This window comes from Etheostoma cragini, chromosome 12 (assembly GCF_013103735.1).
Source record: "Etheostoma cragini isolate CJK2018 chromosome 12, CSU_Ecrag_1.0, whole genome shotgun sequence".
Classification (NCBI taxonomy): domain Eukaryota; kingdom Metazoa; phylum Chordata; class Actinopteri; order Perciformes; family Percidae; genus Etheostoma; species Etheostoma cragini.
Genome location: NC_048418.1, coordinates 7,931,752 through 7,948,510, shown reverse-complemented (window position 1 = coordinate 7,948,510; position 16,759 = coordinate 7,931,752). Strand labels below are relative to the sequence as shown.

Sequence of the window (16,759 nt, the reverse complement as noted above, 5' to 3'; positions counted from 1 at the left end):
CCCCCCCATTCCCTTCCTCTCTCTCCATTTCCATTCGCTGATTCCGATTCCACCCGACTAAAGGCACCATGGGAAACCGTGGCATGGAGGAGCTGATCCCGCTGGTCAACAAGCTGCAGGATGCCTTCAGCTCCATCGGTCAGGCTTGCAACCTGGACCTGCCGCAGATCGCAGTGGTCGGCGGCCAGAGTGCAGGAAAGAGCTCAGTGCTGGAGAACTTTGTAGGCAGGTAAAATTGACCACCAGAAATAGGATAATCCCTTCTCCAGCTAACCTCAAGGATGACATAAGAGGCCTATGGGGCCTATCTCTCTGTGCAGCTTTCAAACTATCTCTCCCCAGCTTAAAGTCACTGCTGTTGCACATTGTGAAGCAGGGACTTCAATTATGTTATGTGCAGTATACATATTTTTAAACACAGACCACTGTCTTGGGCTATTGACAGATGAGGAAAGAGGTAGGCTATTTGGGTTACAGCAGCACCTTGGAGATTTCAGCCCAATCGGAACCAACTGCAGTCAAGCTCCTTCACAGTGCTAGAAATACCCATCTCTCGACAGTTCCCAAGCATTCTTTGTCAGGCATTATTATGCTCTTGACCCCATAAAAATGATGTCATGTTCTGTGCTCTATCATATGCAGATTGCAGATCACTGCATGTGACCATTTTAAAACACCATCCAACTGTACATGTCAGCTCCCCCTGCTGAAAACCTTAGACTGAAAACACACATGCATATTCATCATCTCGCCCTGGATTTTAGTCACTCACAACAACAAAATTATGAGCAGACTCATTTTCTATTTTTCAAACTAAGGATCAAAATCATTTCCCAACCAGGAGTGGGATTATGTTTGTAACACCAATTCCAGTGTTCATTTCAGTTAAAAAAGAAGAAAACTATCAGAAACGGAGGCAAACAGTATCCATTGTCTCACAACTGCTAAACTATGTGCTTTTGTCTGCTCAGTAACATGATACTGTTCTGTTTTATAGCCCTGTATTTAAAGAGATAATGAGGGCTAGTTAATCTCAAAATTTCTTAAAGAATTAACTCTCTAAATTGATTTACTGTAGCGTTTATTTTGCTGTCCACTGCATACGTAAAGATCAGTTTATTTGCCATGAAGAGTGCTGCTCAGCCTGTGAAACCAAATGTATAATATCTTACGCCTTCTGTGGCTCTGGAGGGTGCTGATGATGTCATCAGGGTTATTTATGATGATGTCATCAAGGTTAATTGAGTCAGGCTTTAGAAATATTTCCCTGAAAACATGCATTAGCAAATGTGGGTATTGATGTTTAAAGATGAGAGCAGGGAATGTCCACTGAAAGATGCTATTGAGTTGTAGGTTCCAGTGTTTTCGAGCTTGACACATAGTAAGGACTTAAAGTCAGAATGGATCGGCCTCTGCTGCTCAAATTTTGACCATACTTCAGTTTGTCTTTCACAAGCTTGTTTTAGTGTGTCCACACAGTTCCTGTGTGTAGTTTCAACATGCCTGTGTGCTGTCCCAGATGGATGCAATGATTTTGTCCTGTTCCAGCCCTCATTTAGAGTCGTGATGCTGAGTAATGGTCCATCTGTCCAGAAATGGCTCTGCACAGCGCTGAATGGACAAGTAGTGGGCTCGTCTTTCTTTAACTCATTGAGGGAGCTCTGATGGTCGGTATGTGTTAATAAGGTTTTTCTTGGAATAGACCTTTAGCATTGCAGGGGGCTGTGATAGCCGTCAGGTGTATCATGCTCATGTGTGCGTTCACACACACATTAGTGGACACGCATTCACACAAGTACAAAACAAGTTATTGTGCAATCCCTTAGGAAATGGTGTAGTCATTGTTTTTAAATGAGAAAGCTCCTTGTCAGCGATGCATCTCTTCATTTTGACCTGTGGCTTATCATGTCCGATTTTTTTGGTACTGTTTGAACACTTTTTGGTGCAACAGAAGCCAAAAAGCAAAAAGAATTGCTTTGTTTTAAAATGGCCCCTATTCCCCTCAGACTATATTGAAATGATGTACCAGATTAGTGACATTGAAGGGTCTACAGTACCTGGCAAGCCATTACGTAGGGTATAATTATAATAAATGTGCCCTTCAAGAGTTTCAAGGGAAAAAGCCTGGAGATGAAGATAAGTCTTATGCCACCATTACCCATTCCTACACTCTTTGATACATGGTTTACATCGGATGCGGTTTGATAATAAATTTTGATCGGCTGTCTTTTTTTTAGGGACTTTCTGCCCCGTGGATCTGGTATTGTCACCCGCAGGCCCCTGGTTCTGCAGCTTATCAGCGCCACTGCAGGTGGGCGCACACACATTTACACACCCACACATGCACACACACACACACACACACACACACACACACACACAAACAAACACACACACACACAAACACACACACAAATGCAGCATCTCCCTCTCTTCCTTTTAAATGTTACTGTTTTTTTTCTCTTGGTTTTTTTTCCCTCTCACTCTGGCATTATTTTGCATGCAGCTTGCACGCAACACTAATCCTCGTTACATATTCTTCATTTTTCATCCTCAGAATGGGCTGAATTCCTCCATTGCAAAGGGAAGAAGTTTACAGACTTCGATGAGGTTCGCCAGGAGATTGAGGGAGAGACGGACCGTGTCACAGGGGCCAACAAAGGCATATCTCCCGTCCCCATCAACCTGCGGGTTTACTCCCCTCACGGTGGGAAGCCATAACTTAGCCTCCTTCCTTTCACTGTCAAGTAACAGCACACAATAACACTTTTGCATCAAGGTAGACGGTGACAAGATGTGACTCATCATACTCTCATTCTTTCAATTATTAACTGGCATAACATTTAAATTATATATAAATAGGCCTATATAAATTATGAATAACTGGCTAGAAACAAAGAATGTGGTTTTTCAAGCAAAATAATTATACAGCATATGAATTCATTTCTATGATTTTGAGGAGATGAAAGAGACAGTGGAACAGGTCCTTTAATGGCTCTGTGGTAAAATGGCTGAATCTAGAATATTCATATGCAATGCTTTTCTGATGCTATAGTGATGCTGCACTGATGCTGTACATATGCTATACTGATGCTATACATATACTATATTTATGCTATACAGATGCTGTATGTAATGTCCTTGAACTGTTGGCACTGTGATGCTGTCCTTTTATAACCAGAGCCTTTAAATGAAGTGCATTTTAGATGATTAGTTTACTATTAGTTTATATTTTCTGGTTAAAAAACTGATAGCATGCACAGTGAACATCCAAGAACATTGGAATTACATCTTTAAATGTGTAGATTCAGATGACTGGTTATTTGACAATAATAGCAAAGCCTAAAAGAAAAACATTCTCATCTTCATTTTGTATTTAAATTAACTTCAGGTTTGACGTTGGGAGGGAATTGTTTCTATTGTCGAAGCACTCACACACCAGATTATATATGTGGTATACATACAGTATATGCAATTTAAAGTGACTTCCTTAGTGATTCTTACAGAATTTCCAGCAGTTTTGCTTCTAGATGCGGTTGCACCTGCTGTTAGTAAGTACAAATATAGCCCAGATATGATATAGTTAAGTGACTACCAATTGGAGATTAACACATCACTAAATTAAAACAAGTTTCATCAGACAAATGTAGAGGTTTGTTGTTACTACATATTTACACCAACTAACTGTCAGGTGTAGCTAACTGTGGCATCGGCAAGCTAACAGAACTGACTGACAGAAAATGCTTGCTAACATGTCACCTCTTTAGATTGAAGAGTAGAAGAGTATGATATAGAATGTGGTCAACATATCTGACCTCACAATAGATTGAAACACTATTCAAACTGGGACGATTTGAAATACCTCAAACTATAAAACATTTTGCTAATAAATGCCTGTCGCAGCTAATTAAAACATAAAGGAAACAATGATGATCCACCTTTGACTACCAATATGCCACAGAAATGTCACACGGGTATTGCCAGTTATTCTTAAAATGCATTCCTGTGTGTGTGTGTGTGTGTGCAGTGCTGAACCTGACTCTCATCGATCTACCGGGGATCACCAAGGTGCCAGTTGGAGACCAGCCCGTAGACATCGAGCAGCAGATCAGGGACATGATCCTGCAGTTCATCACCAAAGAGAGCTGTTTGATCTTGGCCGTCACTCCGGCTAACACTGACCTGGCCAACTCTGACGCTCTTAAACTGGCGAAGGATGTGGATCCACAGGGTAAGGCGAGGGCATGATGGCATGGAAAGAATATTAGGAGTGAAGGGGAGATGTAGAAAGTGGAATGGAAGTACACTAAGCACGTAAAAGGTGGCCTTGTGGTTTGTGAGACTGACCCAAAAGTCGTTGAATCTCTGTCAGCTGTAGTGGCGGAGCTCAGTGTCTGACCTTGTCCTTTGATCTCTCTGAATGTGGAAACAGAATTTCCCCTCAGGAATCGATCAAGTGTCAATACAATATTATTAGAAGCGAAGGGGCTGAGAGAAAGGGAACATGGAGAATAAGTAGGGCATCAAAAAGATAAATGAGGAGAAGTAAGGAGAGAGGAAAAAGAAAATCATGAAGAAATTTAAAGAAACACAGACAAGGTGAGGCAAAGGAAAAAGAGACAGTGGAAGTGGAAAAAATGAGCAAGGATAAGAAAGGACTCAATTGAATGTATTGCCCAAAGAGTTTGTCCTTCAGACAAGAGAGGAGGATGAATTGGCAAGGAAGAGGAGGACTTGAAAAAAAATAACCTTGTGGGAGGGATGAATAATATCGGAAAAGGAGAGTGAGGTGGATGAATCGGGAGATGGGACTCTAGCAGCCAAAGATGCCTCCAAAGGATATTGTGGCAAAATGAAATATGAGTAAAGAAGAAAAAAGATATAGGGGAGAAAGAATGAATAAAGAAAGCAAGGAAATGATACAAAGCTGCTTTAGGAACTGGGTAAGTGGGACATCTTGAAAGTGCTAATTTTTTCATAACAGGTTACATTTACAGTAAGAAACTTGAACTAGCAAGTGTTGCATTTATACTGAGGAGAGTGAAACACATGCTTAATCAATTACAAAAAATGGTGCCTTTAACCTTCCAAAAAGCATTTCTAGATTTCTGTTACATTCTTCCTTTCTCTTTTCATCCCTTTTCTAGGTCTGAGGACTATTGGAGTAATCACAAAACTGGATTTGATGGACGAGGGCACAGATGCTCGAGACATACTGGAGAACAAGTTGCTGCCGCTGCGAAGAGGTGTGTGTGTGTGTGTTTGTGTGTTATACAGTATAGTGAGCTATGCCAGCCAGACACCCTTTAGCTGTTTCTCTGGTAAGTTTTCACTTTCCAAGTCTCGCTCTGTGTTTTTACTGTAATCTCAGTGTCCAATAACGCTGTCCTTGTTCCACCTTCTTTCACTTCCAGTGCTTGTTTTTTTCTGTAATCTCACTCATTCTGTCTCTGCCTTTGTCTCCCGGGATTATCATTCTTATTATTTTTCTCAATTTGTGCCATTTATTCCTTCCCAGGTTATATTGGAGTAGTGAATCGCAGTCAGAAGGACATCGATGGGAGGAAAGATATTAAGGCAGCTCTGGATGCGGAAAGGAAGTTCTTCTTGTCCCACGCATCATACAGGCACATGGCTGAAAAAATGGGCACCCCACGACTGCAAAGAGTGCTCAACGAGGTGATCATAGATTTACTCCTGGTGCCCACAGTGCACTTTATATAATTAATAAGAGAGCAACATTGTTTTCCCCCCGCTTCCATTGTACGGCACATCACTGTGGGTGATGGAAGACTGTCAGTAGGTGGAAAACGCACTCACTGTTTCTAGTTCAGCTTCTAATAATTCATGATTTCCCTCAGGCAGGCATTACACATGCTATCTGCTTTGTTACATTATCTATTGTACGATTACAGTAAAATATACAGTCTTGTTGTGTAAATCAAAATGCCAAGAACATAATTTACTTATTGATGCTCCTATGTGCTTATAGTTTGTGTAATTTTTCTGGCTTGGTGTCTCTACAGCAATTGACCAACCACATCCGGGACACCCTGCCAGCTTTCCGCAGCAAGCTGCAGTCCCAGCTGTTAGCTCTGGACAAGGAGGCCGAGGAATACCGGGGATACCGACCCGATGACCCGTCCCGCAAAACCAAGCAGCTGTTGCAGTCAGTGCCCCATTTTTTCACAAGAGCATTTACATTTAGTTAAAAAAAACTAAGTATCCTGCAAAATATCTGACCTCTGAAGAGATAATTACTTTCTCCCAAGGCACCCATTGCTTATCAGCTCTTAGTTTACATGCCAAGTCATTGCTGGTCTTTTACTTATCATATTTGTTGTTGTTTTAGGATGGTGCAGCAGTTCTCTGTGGACTTTGAGAAAAGGATTGAGGGCTCAGGGGATCAGGTTGACACAGTTGAGCTGTCTGGTGGAGCGAAAATCAACCGCATCTTCCACGAGCGTTTCCCCTTTGAGCTGGTTAAGGTGACAATGTTGTACATAGAAGAAGATGGCACTGCAGAAAACAAGTGAAATAATCTGGCTCAGGTGCAATTATCAAACCTGTTTCAAGTACGAATGGCTTCTTCTTTTCAATTTGAAGATCTGTTGGCTTAAAGTAGTCAAAGATAAATGTATTGAATCTCTAATAGAATCCAACTCATTTTTTTAACTGTAGAATGTAAACGCCCTACAGGTAGCTAAAACTCTTTCATTCTCTAAAAAAGAGAGTTCTATGTCATCAATTATAGCTATGGCACTGACTCATCTGCCTTTTTCTGTCTTAGCCAAAGATAGAGACGCTCATTTCTTGAAAAAGAAATCCTAAAACAAAGGAAAATGCACAGGGAACAGTTAATAATGACACCCCCAGTAGACTTTTTTCTTCTCATTCTCAGTCTTTAAGGTTGAATATAAAACTAAATTACACTAGTTGCAGTCTATTTTCTCCTCTCCTTTTCTTTGTTCTTTGTCCTATTTCCTCCCAACTCAACCCATCTCTAATATGTTCTCTCTTCTATTTTCTATTGAATGATCCCTCAACAGCTTCACTATATTACATGTTCAAAATCAGAACAAATATAGCTTTAATCACTCTTTCTCTCTATCTCATCTTTGTCATGCTTTCTCTTGTCATGATGTAGCTCATATTTTAGTTTTACTTTTGTTCTCTGTATTCAGTGTCTGGACTCTCCCTCTCTCCCCTCTCCCCTCAGATGGAGTGTGATGAGAAGGAGATGCGTCGCGAGATCAGTTACGCCATCAAGAACATCCACGGTATCAGGTAAGAATTTGTATAGCAAACTGTAAACGCTTTTGCACTACTGCAACATCGTGTTTAACCCAAAGGCACACAATTCTTCCAAATATTTGAGATATACCAACCAGTGAGCCAATTACACTTGTCTTTGATAGTAGTTGGCCTAGATAGTTAAATATAATAATGTGTATGTGGCAACCATCATAACAAGATGTAACAGAAAATAAAATACAGAATTTGGTTAAAATACATGGTTTGGATGGGAATTTGTACACAAGGGAGGAGCATGTGTTCTTTCTTTCTTTCTTTCTTTTCTCTTGTTCAGCACAGCCTCTCTCTGTGTTTTTATATTGGTTCAGCAGCGGTTAGCTACCACAACCAAAAGAATTGCCACCCATGCGAGAAAACTGACATTTAAAAAAACCCACATTAGCATCAATTCCATCAGCAAACAATAGCAGGTCCAATATCTGCCATGACGTCAATACATGCTTTTTCCCAGACCCCTTTATTACTGCAACCACGGACTGTATAATTAACCAAAATACAAATCAAAAAACAATTTTGCTTAAGCAAATGTCCTCAAAAAGGGTAAACCATTTTTTTCACAATTGTAACCCTTCCTCTTGGTGGGTTTCAGGACGGGACTTTTCACCCCAGACATGGCGTTTGAGGCCATTGTGAAGAAGCAGGTCATAAAGCTGAAGGGGCCCTGCGTCAAGTGTGTTGACATGGTCATCCAGGAACTGATTAACACTGTGCGCCAGTGCTCCAGCAAGGTAACTCGTGTGGTTCATCGGGGTTTGGAAGTTTGAGGGGAAGCAGGGAGGAAAAATAGAAGGGTATTTGATCAAGCATGGATGAAGAAAAGAAAGCATTCTCATGTTTTCAGTTTGTTTTTGAGTGTGGTTTTTATAATATTATTCCACATTTCTCATTATCTAAGTGAGTGATGAGCAGAGTGATGTGTTTTCAGCTGGATTGCTTCCCCATGCTGCGCGAGGAAACTGAGAGAATTGTGACTAGTCATATCCGAGACAGAGAGAGTCGGGCCAAAGACCAGGTAACACTCATTAGCTTGCAATTGTGGCCTTACACATGTGTTTAAGAGGGAAGTTCTGCGACATGTATGCGCACATCATGCCAGTAGCCAGTTTTTGTAAACTATATCTGTCATTGTAATGTTAAGGAATTACAAACAAGGTACCAATTGATCAAATAGATTACATAATAATACACATACTGAATGGCATATAATACATTTAAAGTTAATATGAAGCTACAACCAGCAGCTACTTAGCTTAGCTTAGCTTAGCGCAAAGACTGGAAACAGAGGGAAACAGCTAGCCTGGCTCTGTTAAAAGGTAGCGAAATCCACATAGTGACATCTCTAAAGCTTATTAATTGACATTGTTTGTCTGGTTTGTTTAATTTGTACAAAAAGTGAAGTGTAAAAGCAACACATGGCTTGTCCACACAGCATTCGGGCATTGGAGAAAGGTGCCCCGGCCCATGTCATTATGCTGTCAAGCTAATCGGCTGCTGGCTAGTGCTACATATTTACTGTATAAATGTGCATAGTGTAATGTTTTTCCTGCAAACTTCTACGACATGTAGACAGCCAATCACCAGAATGATTAGATCTTGGTAGAAGCATGCTGCATGCTTATTGGCTCACTGACGCTGATGAGATTTGCTCCTTAGGTATTAAAAATCATCAATATTGAATGACAAGGCATTTTTTAACTTGATACTAAGGAGGCAATTCGGTCAGTGCCTAAAAAGTATCAAAATTCGGTACCAAGCCATACCAACTAGTGTATTTCTCACTTCATGGTAAATGTTTTGCGTTGTTACAGGTTCTGCTGTTGATAGACATCCAGCTCTCTTACATCAACACTAACCACGAAGACTTCATTGGCTTTGCTAAGTAAAGACCACCTATTAGCGTCACCATGAATAAATATTTATGAAAACGAATGTTTAGAAGATCTCCTTAAACCCCTGTCCTGTGTTTTTTCTTCTTCTCTCTCCTCTACATTCACCTTTCCCTCCCCGTCATCCTGTCTCTCCCGCCATCCTCTGCTTTGTTGTTTCTCCACCGCAGTGCGCAGCAGAGGAGCAGTCAGACTAATAAGAGCCAGAGTTCAGCAGGAAATCAGGTGAACATTTGTCATGTCTTGTATGTCACACATAAACAACGGAGCACAAGGTCAAGGGAGTACCGCGCACCCACACAGCAGCAGGATGGCTACTGCAGGGAGGGTAAAAGAGAACAATGCTGAAATGAAAGAGATCTGATCCATGACACTCTTTCTTTTTAGTCAATCTTTTGCATTGTACACATTTCATGTTGCATACAATACATTTTAGCTAGATACATTCTAACATTTTCTTAGATATTATTATTATTATTTTATATTTTAGTCATGCATGGCGCATTACATCAGTTGTGTACAGTGGTTTGTTTGCTTCTTTGGTTTTTATGATTTTTATCTCAGTAAAATCACACTGGGTTCTATTACTTTATGCCACCATCATCACCGGTGTTGTTGTTGAGACATTTCCCTTTGTTTGAACCCTTCCTGTGTCATCAAGGTGCCACTTTGCATTTCATCCCCATCCCTTAGTGAGAATCTCAGCTGCCCTCTTATGGGTGTCTGTTGGTGAGTATCGCTCATTGTGGGTAATGGTTTGCAATGTCATTTGTGCCTGCAGTAACACTTCTGCCCATTGTGTGGTGCTCTCCAGCGCTGCTGCGTAATCAATTTTCCCGTTCAAGAATGGCAAATTAGCTGAGTAAGCTACTGTTGGGCAGAGCCGTTTTCTTTAAAACAAGTTGCACTAGAAAAGTTTTTTTTTTTTTTTTTTAGTACCACGAGGTTTCTAAATCCCCCACATTCCTTCCTGTTGCAGGCCTCCTCTCCTCCCGCATCAGGCCTGATTGTAAGAGTTTTCTCTCTAACCGTTTACTGTCTAACACCCCCTCCACCCACCAGTGTCCGCAGACTACAGGGGGTTGCCAGCTAGACATTAAATTATCCCTGGTTTGGCAGTTTTGGCAAAATATCCTCTCTAAGACTAAAAGTGTAAGGGATTTCTTTTAGTATCCTGCTACGGATCCAGCCACAAAACACCACTGTAATTTTTGCCTATGACAGAAAGTAATTTCTGCTTTGTAATAATTTGGGTAACCTCCCTAGTGAGTCTTAGGCGGTGCAAGACTGACAGTAATCTTACCTAATAATCACTTGGCCTTGGGTCACTGTGCCCCAAGGCCTGTTTGTGAGGGGCTTGTCTTGTTATTACCCCTAACACAGCTGACACACACATGCTTTATTGTGTGCTTGAAGCACTTAACACAATGGTCACTTAACAAGCTAACACTGGCCTCTGCTTGTGAAGCACACAGTTCCTTGAATGGGACTGCACTGAGACACAGTCACATGCTGGGCTCAGAGTGAGTCACAAAGACACAATGACACACCTAACCGGATCTTCATACACATTTCATCGAAATTCATGCATTGATTACCTGCACAGATTCTTTTGGGCTAGCTTTAGCCATCATTTGTTTTTTTTAATCACTGCCAAGAACAACTCCTGCACACTGTCTTACTTGCAAAAGCTATAAAGTTTTAATCATAGGCAACATTTCAGTACTAGACCATCCCCAAGCCAGTACCGTTGCCTATTATTAAAACTTTATATTTTTTGCAAATGAGACTGTGTGCGTGAGTTTTTCCTTGTAACTCTCTTGAACTACTTCTCCACCTCCTACTCACCTGTCTTACATTGTAGATGTACGTTTTTTTTTTTTATCTAAATAATTATGGATTAAGAGCTTCTGTCGTCTTCTTGTTTTTTTGTTTTGTGTTTTACTTGAATGACTTTCTGACCTCACTCTCCCATCAGGTCATTCGCAAAGGCTGGCTGACCATCAACAACATCAGCATCATGAAGGGGGGAGCCAAAGAGTACTGGTTTGTGCTGACTGCCGAGAGCCTCTCCTGGTTCAAGGATGACGAGGTCAGTTTAAAGCTGCTATCATTTTTACAATAACATTGAGTGTTTAAACATGACATGTTTAAAAATCATTTTTAGGGCCTTTAGATCAGGATGAGGATCATTTAAAGCTGTGCTAGGCACTTTATTGTTGGCGTCATGGGGCAAAGATTCCATAATAATCTTTCGGCCTATTGTAATTCAAGTAGTCTCTTCTTGGCTCTGTATTCTGGCGTCAGAAAATCTAGCCGTGACGGTAGACTTTGGTCAATCCCAGGTCATTTCAAAGAGCAAGAGCATTCCTATTGGCTGTTCTGAGCATGCATTGCCTGCGCGACAAAGAGAAGAGAGGGAGAGCTGGCGGAAGAGGTCTCACTATACTTCAAATATTGGCTTTATTTTGCATTTAACCTACTGCAGCTTTAAAGGTGGCTCAGATATAAATATGTGCCAGTTCTATGTTTTGCCGTGGTGGAAAGCAAATGACTTGTGTGAAAAGTCCTGAAAATGGGAAAGATATTTTTATGTTGAATTGATCTTTATGTAATCAACTAAGACGGATGGATAACAGTCAGATGTTGTGCAGAATAAAACCAGCAGTTAACTTCTTAGATGGTTAATAAATGACTTGTTATGACTTGTTTTTTAAAGCAGAATTTTATTATTCAAATTTTCATTATGATTGATAATACTGTACATCAATAAGACAAACAACAGCATACTATTTTGTGAGAAAAGCTCACCATTTGTACCACTCTGCATCAACAGGATGCAGCATTTCACCCGCGCTGCTGGCTTGTTTGGCGGGCTGATGTCTACCTGCCTGTCTGTGCCTGCTGTACAGGTTGGAGGATATTCTGCACAGCAAGTGTAGATAGGCAGACACACTGCAACTCCTTCAGCCAGTTGTTGGTGTTGTTGCTGCATGGTTGTTTGTTTGTCAGACCTTGCTTAGTCTCTTGCTGGGGTGCAGTTCCACGAGAGACACACAGAGTGGAATCTGTGTTTGTGTAAAAAGAAAAATTGATAGAGATAGTGCTCCCTTCAGCCTGGATTTTAAAGTAGGTTTTTTTACATGTTGGTCTACTTTAATGTAGGTCAACTTAATAGACAGTTTGGGAGCAACCTTTGAAGAGTCACTGTTACGTATGTGAAGAGTTTGGCCATGGTTTTTGTCATTCACTTCTCCTATCCATTCATCTTTCCCTTTTGTCTCTGAGTTTCCCTTCTTTTCTGTCTTTCTTCCTTCCCCACCTCTTTCCACTGGGAGGCATTTGCTTCTTTTCTGCAAATTTGGAACAGTCCCAATCCCAACCAAATGTTCACTCAGACACCCAAAATATATGAACGCACGCTCAGCCCTCAGACATCACATTTGCTACGTTAGTGTGGTGATGTAGGAAATTATAGACTTCGCTGGCTTCGCCTTGTATATTTCTGTTTTACACCCTGTGAACTTTCTATAGTTGCATATGCATGCATGTGTGTGTACACACACACACACACCCTTCTTTTCTCTTGGTGTGGTTTGCAGTTACTTTGGAACTGCTTGCATTCTTAGCAGGAAAATCACGTTCAAAACGCACGATCAGGTTTTTGATCCAAACATCAGACTCCAATGTTTTAGCAGAAAGGAACCCCTCCATTAATTATCAATATCTCCATTTCTGACCTTCAACTTCATAAGCAGCTATCACTCTATGACACTGAGTAACTGTTTTGGCCCTATATAATGGGTAACATTCAACTCCAGTCCACTCTTTGACTTACCATACCACAAACCAACAACATAAGAGCTTGCAATAGACTAACACTCATTTAACTGAGCAGTCAAATGTAACACATCCTTTGTGTACATATATTTTTGTGCACTGTGGCTGTAGCTGATGTATTTCATGCACCATCTGCAGAGCACTTATCCTACCAGACAATTGCAGTTATTTGACACCACAGCACTAGTTTGCATCCTTAAAGCCTTAAAACTCAATTTTGGCCACCCACTGAAATAACTTCCCCGGAGGTGTCTGGCTGTATATTCAAACTCCACTTGATTGATTGTCCCTCGTTCCTTTGGCCTGCGTTAGATGCTTTGCAGCCGCCTTCGCTCCACCCCCTTCTAGTGGACCACATCTTCATCAGAGCACCAGGCCAGCAGCCTGCACACTTACTCATTCATGCTATAAAATTTTGTGAGCTCGACCATTTTGTGAGTTTGGGCTTTAAATCTTTTTAAAATTCTTTTTATTTAGCATCCCGGCTGACAATTAAGATTCTTTTACCCCTAGATTTTCACAGCATTTTGTCAAATCTGCAGTTAGTGTTATAGTGGTAATGTATGTTTATTCCAAAAAAAGAAGTGAAAAGGAAGTGCTGAGTGTTAGAATGCATTTAGGACAAAATACAGATTATTTTAGATCACATAATCACAGATTGTAAAATAGATTAAAAAAAGCAAAAGGGGAGAAGGAAGGAACAGATGCAAAAAAATAAAACATCTTGGAGACTTGAAATACCAACAGAGAGACAGAGAGAGCAACACAGAAAGACAGACTGACAGAAGAGGGTCCATGCCCAGTCTAACCAATGTGCAGACTACTGTACACCAGTATGATAATGAACAGGTAGTCTGAACACTGGGTGGACGGAGCCGGAGTTAAGAGCCAGGCCTTGTGTGCTGTTTTCTGCCATTCCTGATGCTTGCGGGCGGCTCTCTCATCTGTGCCCTCCCTTCGCCCTTCTCCATTTTGGCAGCAAGGATCCCGTCTATCGAAAACACCTCAAAACCGCAATTCGCCTCATCCGTGTTTGCCGCCTTCCCCAGCCTTTTGGTGCACGTCTCTTGGCGTGTTTATTTTTTTTGGTAGACGTTTGAGCTCTGGGTCCCCTCGTGGTCCATTTTGGTCACGCCGGCCATGAAGAGTATCCAGCCTTGACGTGGCATATTCGCTCAGACGACTGGGACAGACTGGCTGCTCGTTCAGGGAGGGGATATTACAAAAAAGAGGGAAAGAGAGAGACGGAGGGGGGAGGGGGGTTTGGGGTGAGTGAGTGAGAAAGAGGGAGAGAGAGGAAGAGGGAGGGGACCTGTGTGACCATATAAGGGCTGCAGTGACCCCTTGGGGAATACAACGTAGCAGAGTCTGCAGAGTTTACTTGTCTTCTCTTTCTTCTTCCCCACTCATCCTCTTTAATTCTTACCTGCGACCATCTACCACCTCTTCCCGGACCGTCGGAACAGATCTGGCCTTTCTTCCGCAAATCTTTTGCAAATCCCCTTTTGTGTTTCTTCTACTTCTTCTTGGACTCTCCTCCTTTCGCCCGCCGTCTCTTTAACTTCTCCCTCCTTCCCTGGGTCTGTGTGCTGCTAAGCACTACCAGATGTTGAGTTTTAACGCCAGGCTGTCATTTAATCTCTCCCTCTCTCGCTCCCTCCAAAAAAAAAAAAAAATCAAGCAGGAAGTGGGCCCCTCTGGAATGGAAAGAAAAAATATTGAGAAAATATAGAGGGGGAGGGATAAAAAAAAAAAAAAGACAGCGAGAGTTAGGAAAGATGGAGGCTAGGAGGAAGTGTATAAAGAAGTTTCTCCAACCAAAGCATTCATCGCAGGGCCTCTTTGAATTTGTCATAACCATCCTCGAGCTTCTACCTCAAATGATGAACATTGTGTTTGAGCCCTGGACCTCCAGTGGTTACATACTGGTATACCTGTGTTTTCCCCGCCTTAACCAGTTTACTCAGCCTTTAGCTTCCAGCTTTCCGCGGCACAACGCATCGTAAAGAACGACTGTGTCTTGACCCACACTCTAATGACTTCCACATGTGCTCTCCTTCTCCCTTCTTTCTGCTTCCCCCTTCTCCACCCACTCCCCCCTCCTACCTTCCACTCTTATTTCTCCCCCATTCCTCCTCCCTCCTGTCACCCCCTTTCTTTTTGCTTACCCCCCCTTTAAAAACCTGATTTCACCTTACTCTTATGGACATATTCTTGCACAATTTGCACCAATTCCATTGCACAAGAATTCATGAAAATAACAAACGGAGCAAATTGCATTGGTCATAAAATTAGCTCATGATGCATACCTTCTGTTTTCCTCATTCACAGGAGAAGGAGAAGAAGTACATGCTCCCTCTGGACAACCTGAAAGTCCGCGATGTGGAGAAGAGTTTCATGTCCAGCAAGCACATATTCTGTATTTTCAATACAGAGTCAAGGTCAGCTGTGAGATCGTAACATTTTCATTTATTCTATTTTCATTTAGCTGTAAATAAAACTCTTGAAAGCAATCACACGCAATAGATGGAGTTTGAGAGTCCAAGGCCTGTGTGCTGGTGCGGCTGCTGAAATATGTTTTGGATTATGTGTTTAGTAAAGTATGTATGTCTGCATGTACTGAATGAATTGCTGCAGGCTGGACAAGTTGCACCGATTTCTAAAAGATCTTCAGCTCAGTTTAGGTTGTCATTTAAATGTAGTGTGTTCAAGAATCCCAAAGAAGTTGTTTACCTGACATTTTACAGTGAATTATTACTTGGGGGCTAAAATAAAGAGTCATTTTTAAAGCATTGATGTTGTAATACTAGGTTGAGGATAATAGAAACGCTCGGAAACCTATCCATAACGTGGTGAAAATGTATATAATGTTTAGTATCAGGGCTGGACTTTTAGTAATTTGTGCAGAACGTCCTGTAAAACCTTTCATGGTATTTCAGTTTCTTCATCCCTTTTGGCTGGAAACCCAAGAAAGGGTTAAACAACAAAATATCCCACTTGGAAGGAGGCACATAACCTAATACTGTCAATACTTCCAGATGTCAGAGTTTATATCTTTCTGTGGAAAACTTTTTTTAACAATGGGAAGCACTGTCTCCATGTTCCTAAATAATGAATCCCTAATGATTAGTTAGATCAAATTTGTAATTTTTATTTAATTAAAGGTTGTCCTCCACTTGGTGTTGACTGCATGTTCTCCTGTGGCATGGTGTTTAGGAATGTGTACAAGGACAATCGCACCCTGGAGTTGGCCTGCGACTCTCAGGATGATGTGGACAGCTGGAAATCGTCTCTTCTACGTGCCGGGGTCTATCCTGAGAAAGTCGTGGCGGTTAGCAAACACATTCATTCTCCATTTAATTGATCTTTTAATGCTTCTGGTAGCCGTCCAGGATTCATAGCACCATAGTTACATTCATGACTTTCTTTTCTTTACTTTGCTTACCCTTTTTATGCCTGATCCTAACGTAATAATATTAACTGTATTCACCTGTCCTCATTTACAATAATATTATTTCATCTCCTACCTTCTATTAGACTAATTTTTAGAATATTTGAAACCCTCAAAATTTGAAAAGGTATGCCATGCTGGACATTACACATTTTTAAAGTTTTCTATCATTTACATTTCACAGTGCACATGCCATTATATCTGAAAAACTGTAAGCTTCGTGTGTGTGTGTGTGTGTGTGTGTGTGTGTGTGTGTGTGTGTGTGTGT

The 16,759-nt window shown here is 41.3% G+C and overlaps 1 protein-coding gene across 1 annotated transcript in view; it reads left to right on the top strand.

Annotated features, from left to right (window-relative positions):
- The window catches only part of dnm3b (dynamin 3b), an 18,977-nt gene continuing 2,218 nt past the window's right edge, over window positions 1-16,759 (top strand). The window contains exons 1-16 of the mRNA XM_034887844.1: window positions 1-229; window positions 2,238-2,311; window positions 2,558-2,707; window positions 4,028-4,231; window positions 5,148-5,246; window positions 5,519-5,679; window positions 6,027-6,169; window positions 6,353-6,488; window positions 7,220-7,287; window positions 7,904-8,042; window positions 8,240-8,326; window positions 9,123-9,193; window positions 9,371-9,425; window positions 11,179-11,292; window positions 15,372-15,481; window positions 16,257-16,371. Of these exons, the coding sequence (XP_034743735.1) occupies window positions 69-229; window positions 2,238-2,311; window positions 2,558-2,707; window positions 4,028-4,231; window positions 5,148-5,246; window positions 5,519-5,679; window positions 6,027-6,169; window positions 6,353-6,488; window positions 7,220-7,287; window positions 7,904-8,042; window positions 8,240-8,326; window positions 9,123-9,193; window positions 9,371-9,425; window positions 11,179-11,292; window positions 15,372-15,481; window positions 16,257-16,371 (1,887 nt within the window). The 5' untranslated portion in view covers window positions 1-68. The remainder of the gene's footprint in view (window positions 230-2,237; window positions 2,312-2,557; window positions 2,708-4,027; window positions 4,232-5,147; window positions 5,247-5,518; window positions 5,680-6,026; window positions 6,170-6,352; window positions 6,489-7,219; window positions 7,288-7,903; window positions 8,043-8,239; window positions 8,327-9,122; window positions 9,194-9,370; window positions 9,426-11,178; window positions 11,293-15,371; window positions 15,482-16,256; window positions 16,372-16,759) is intronic.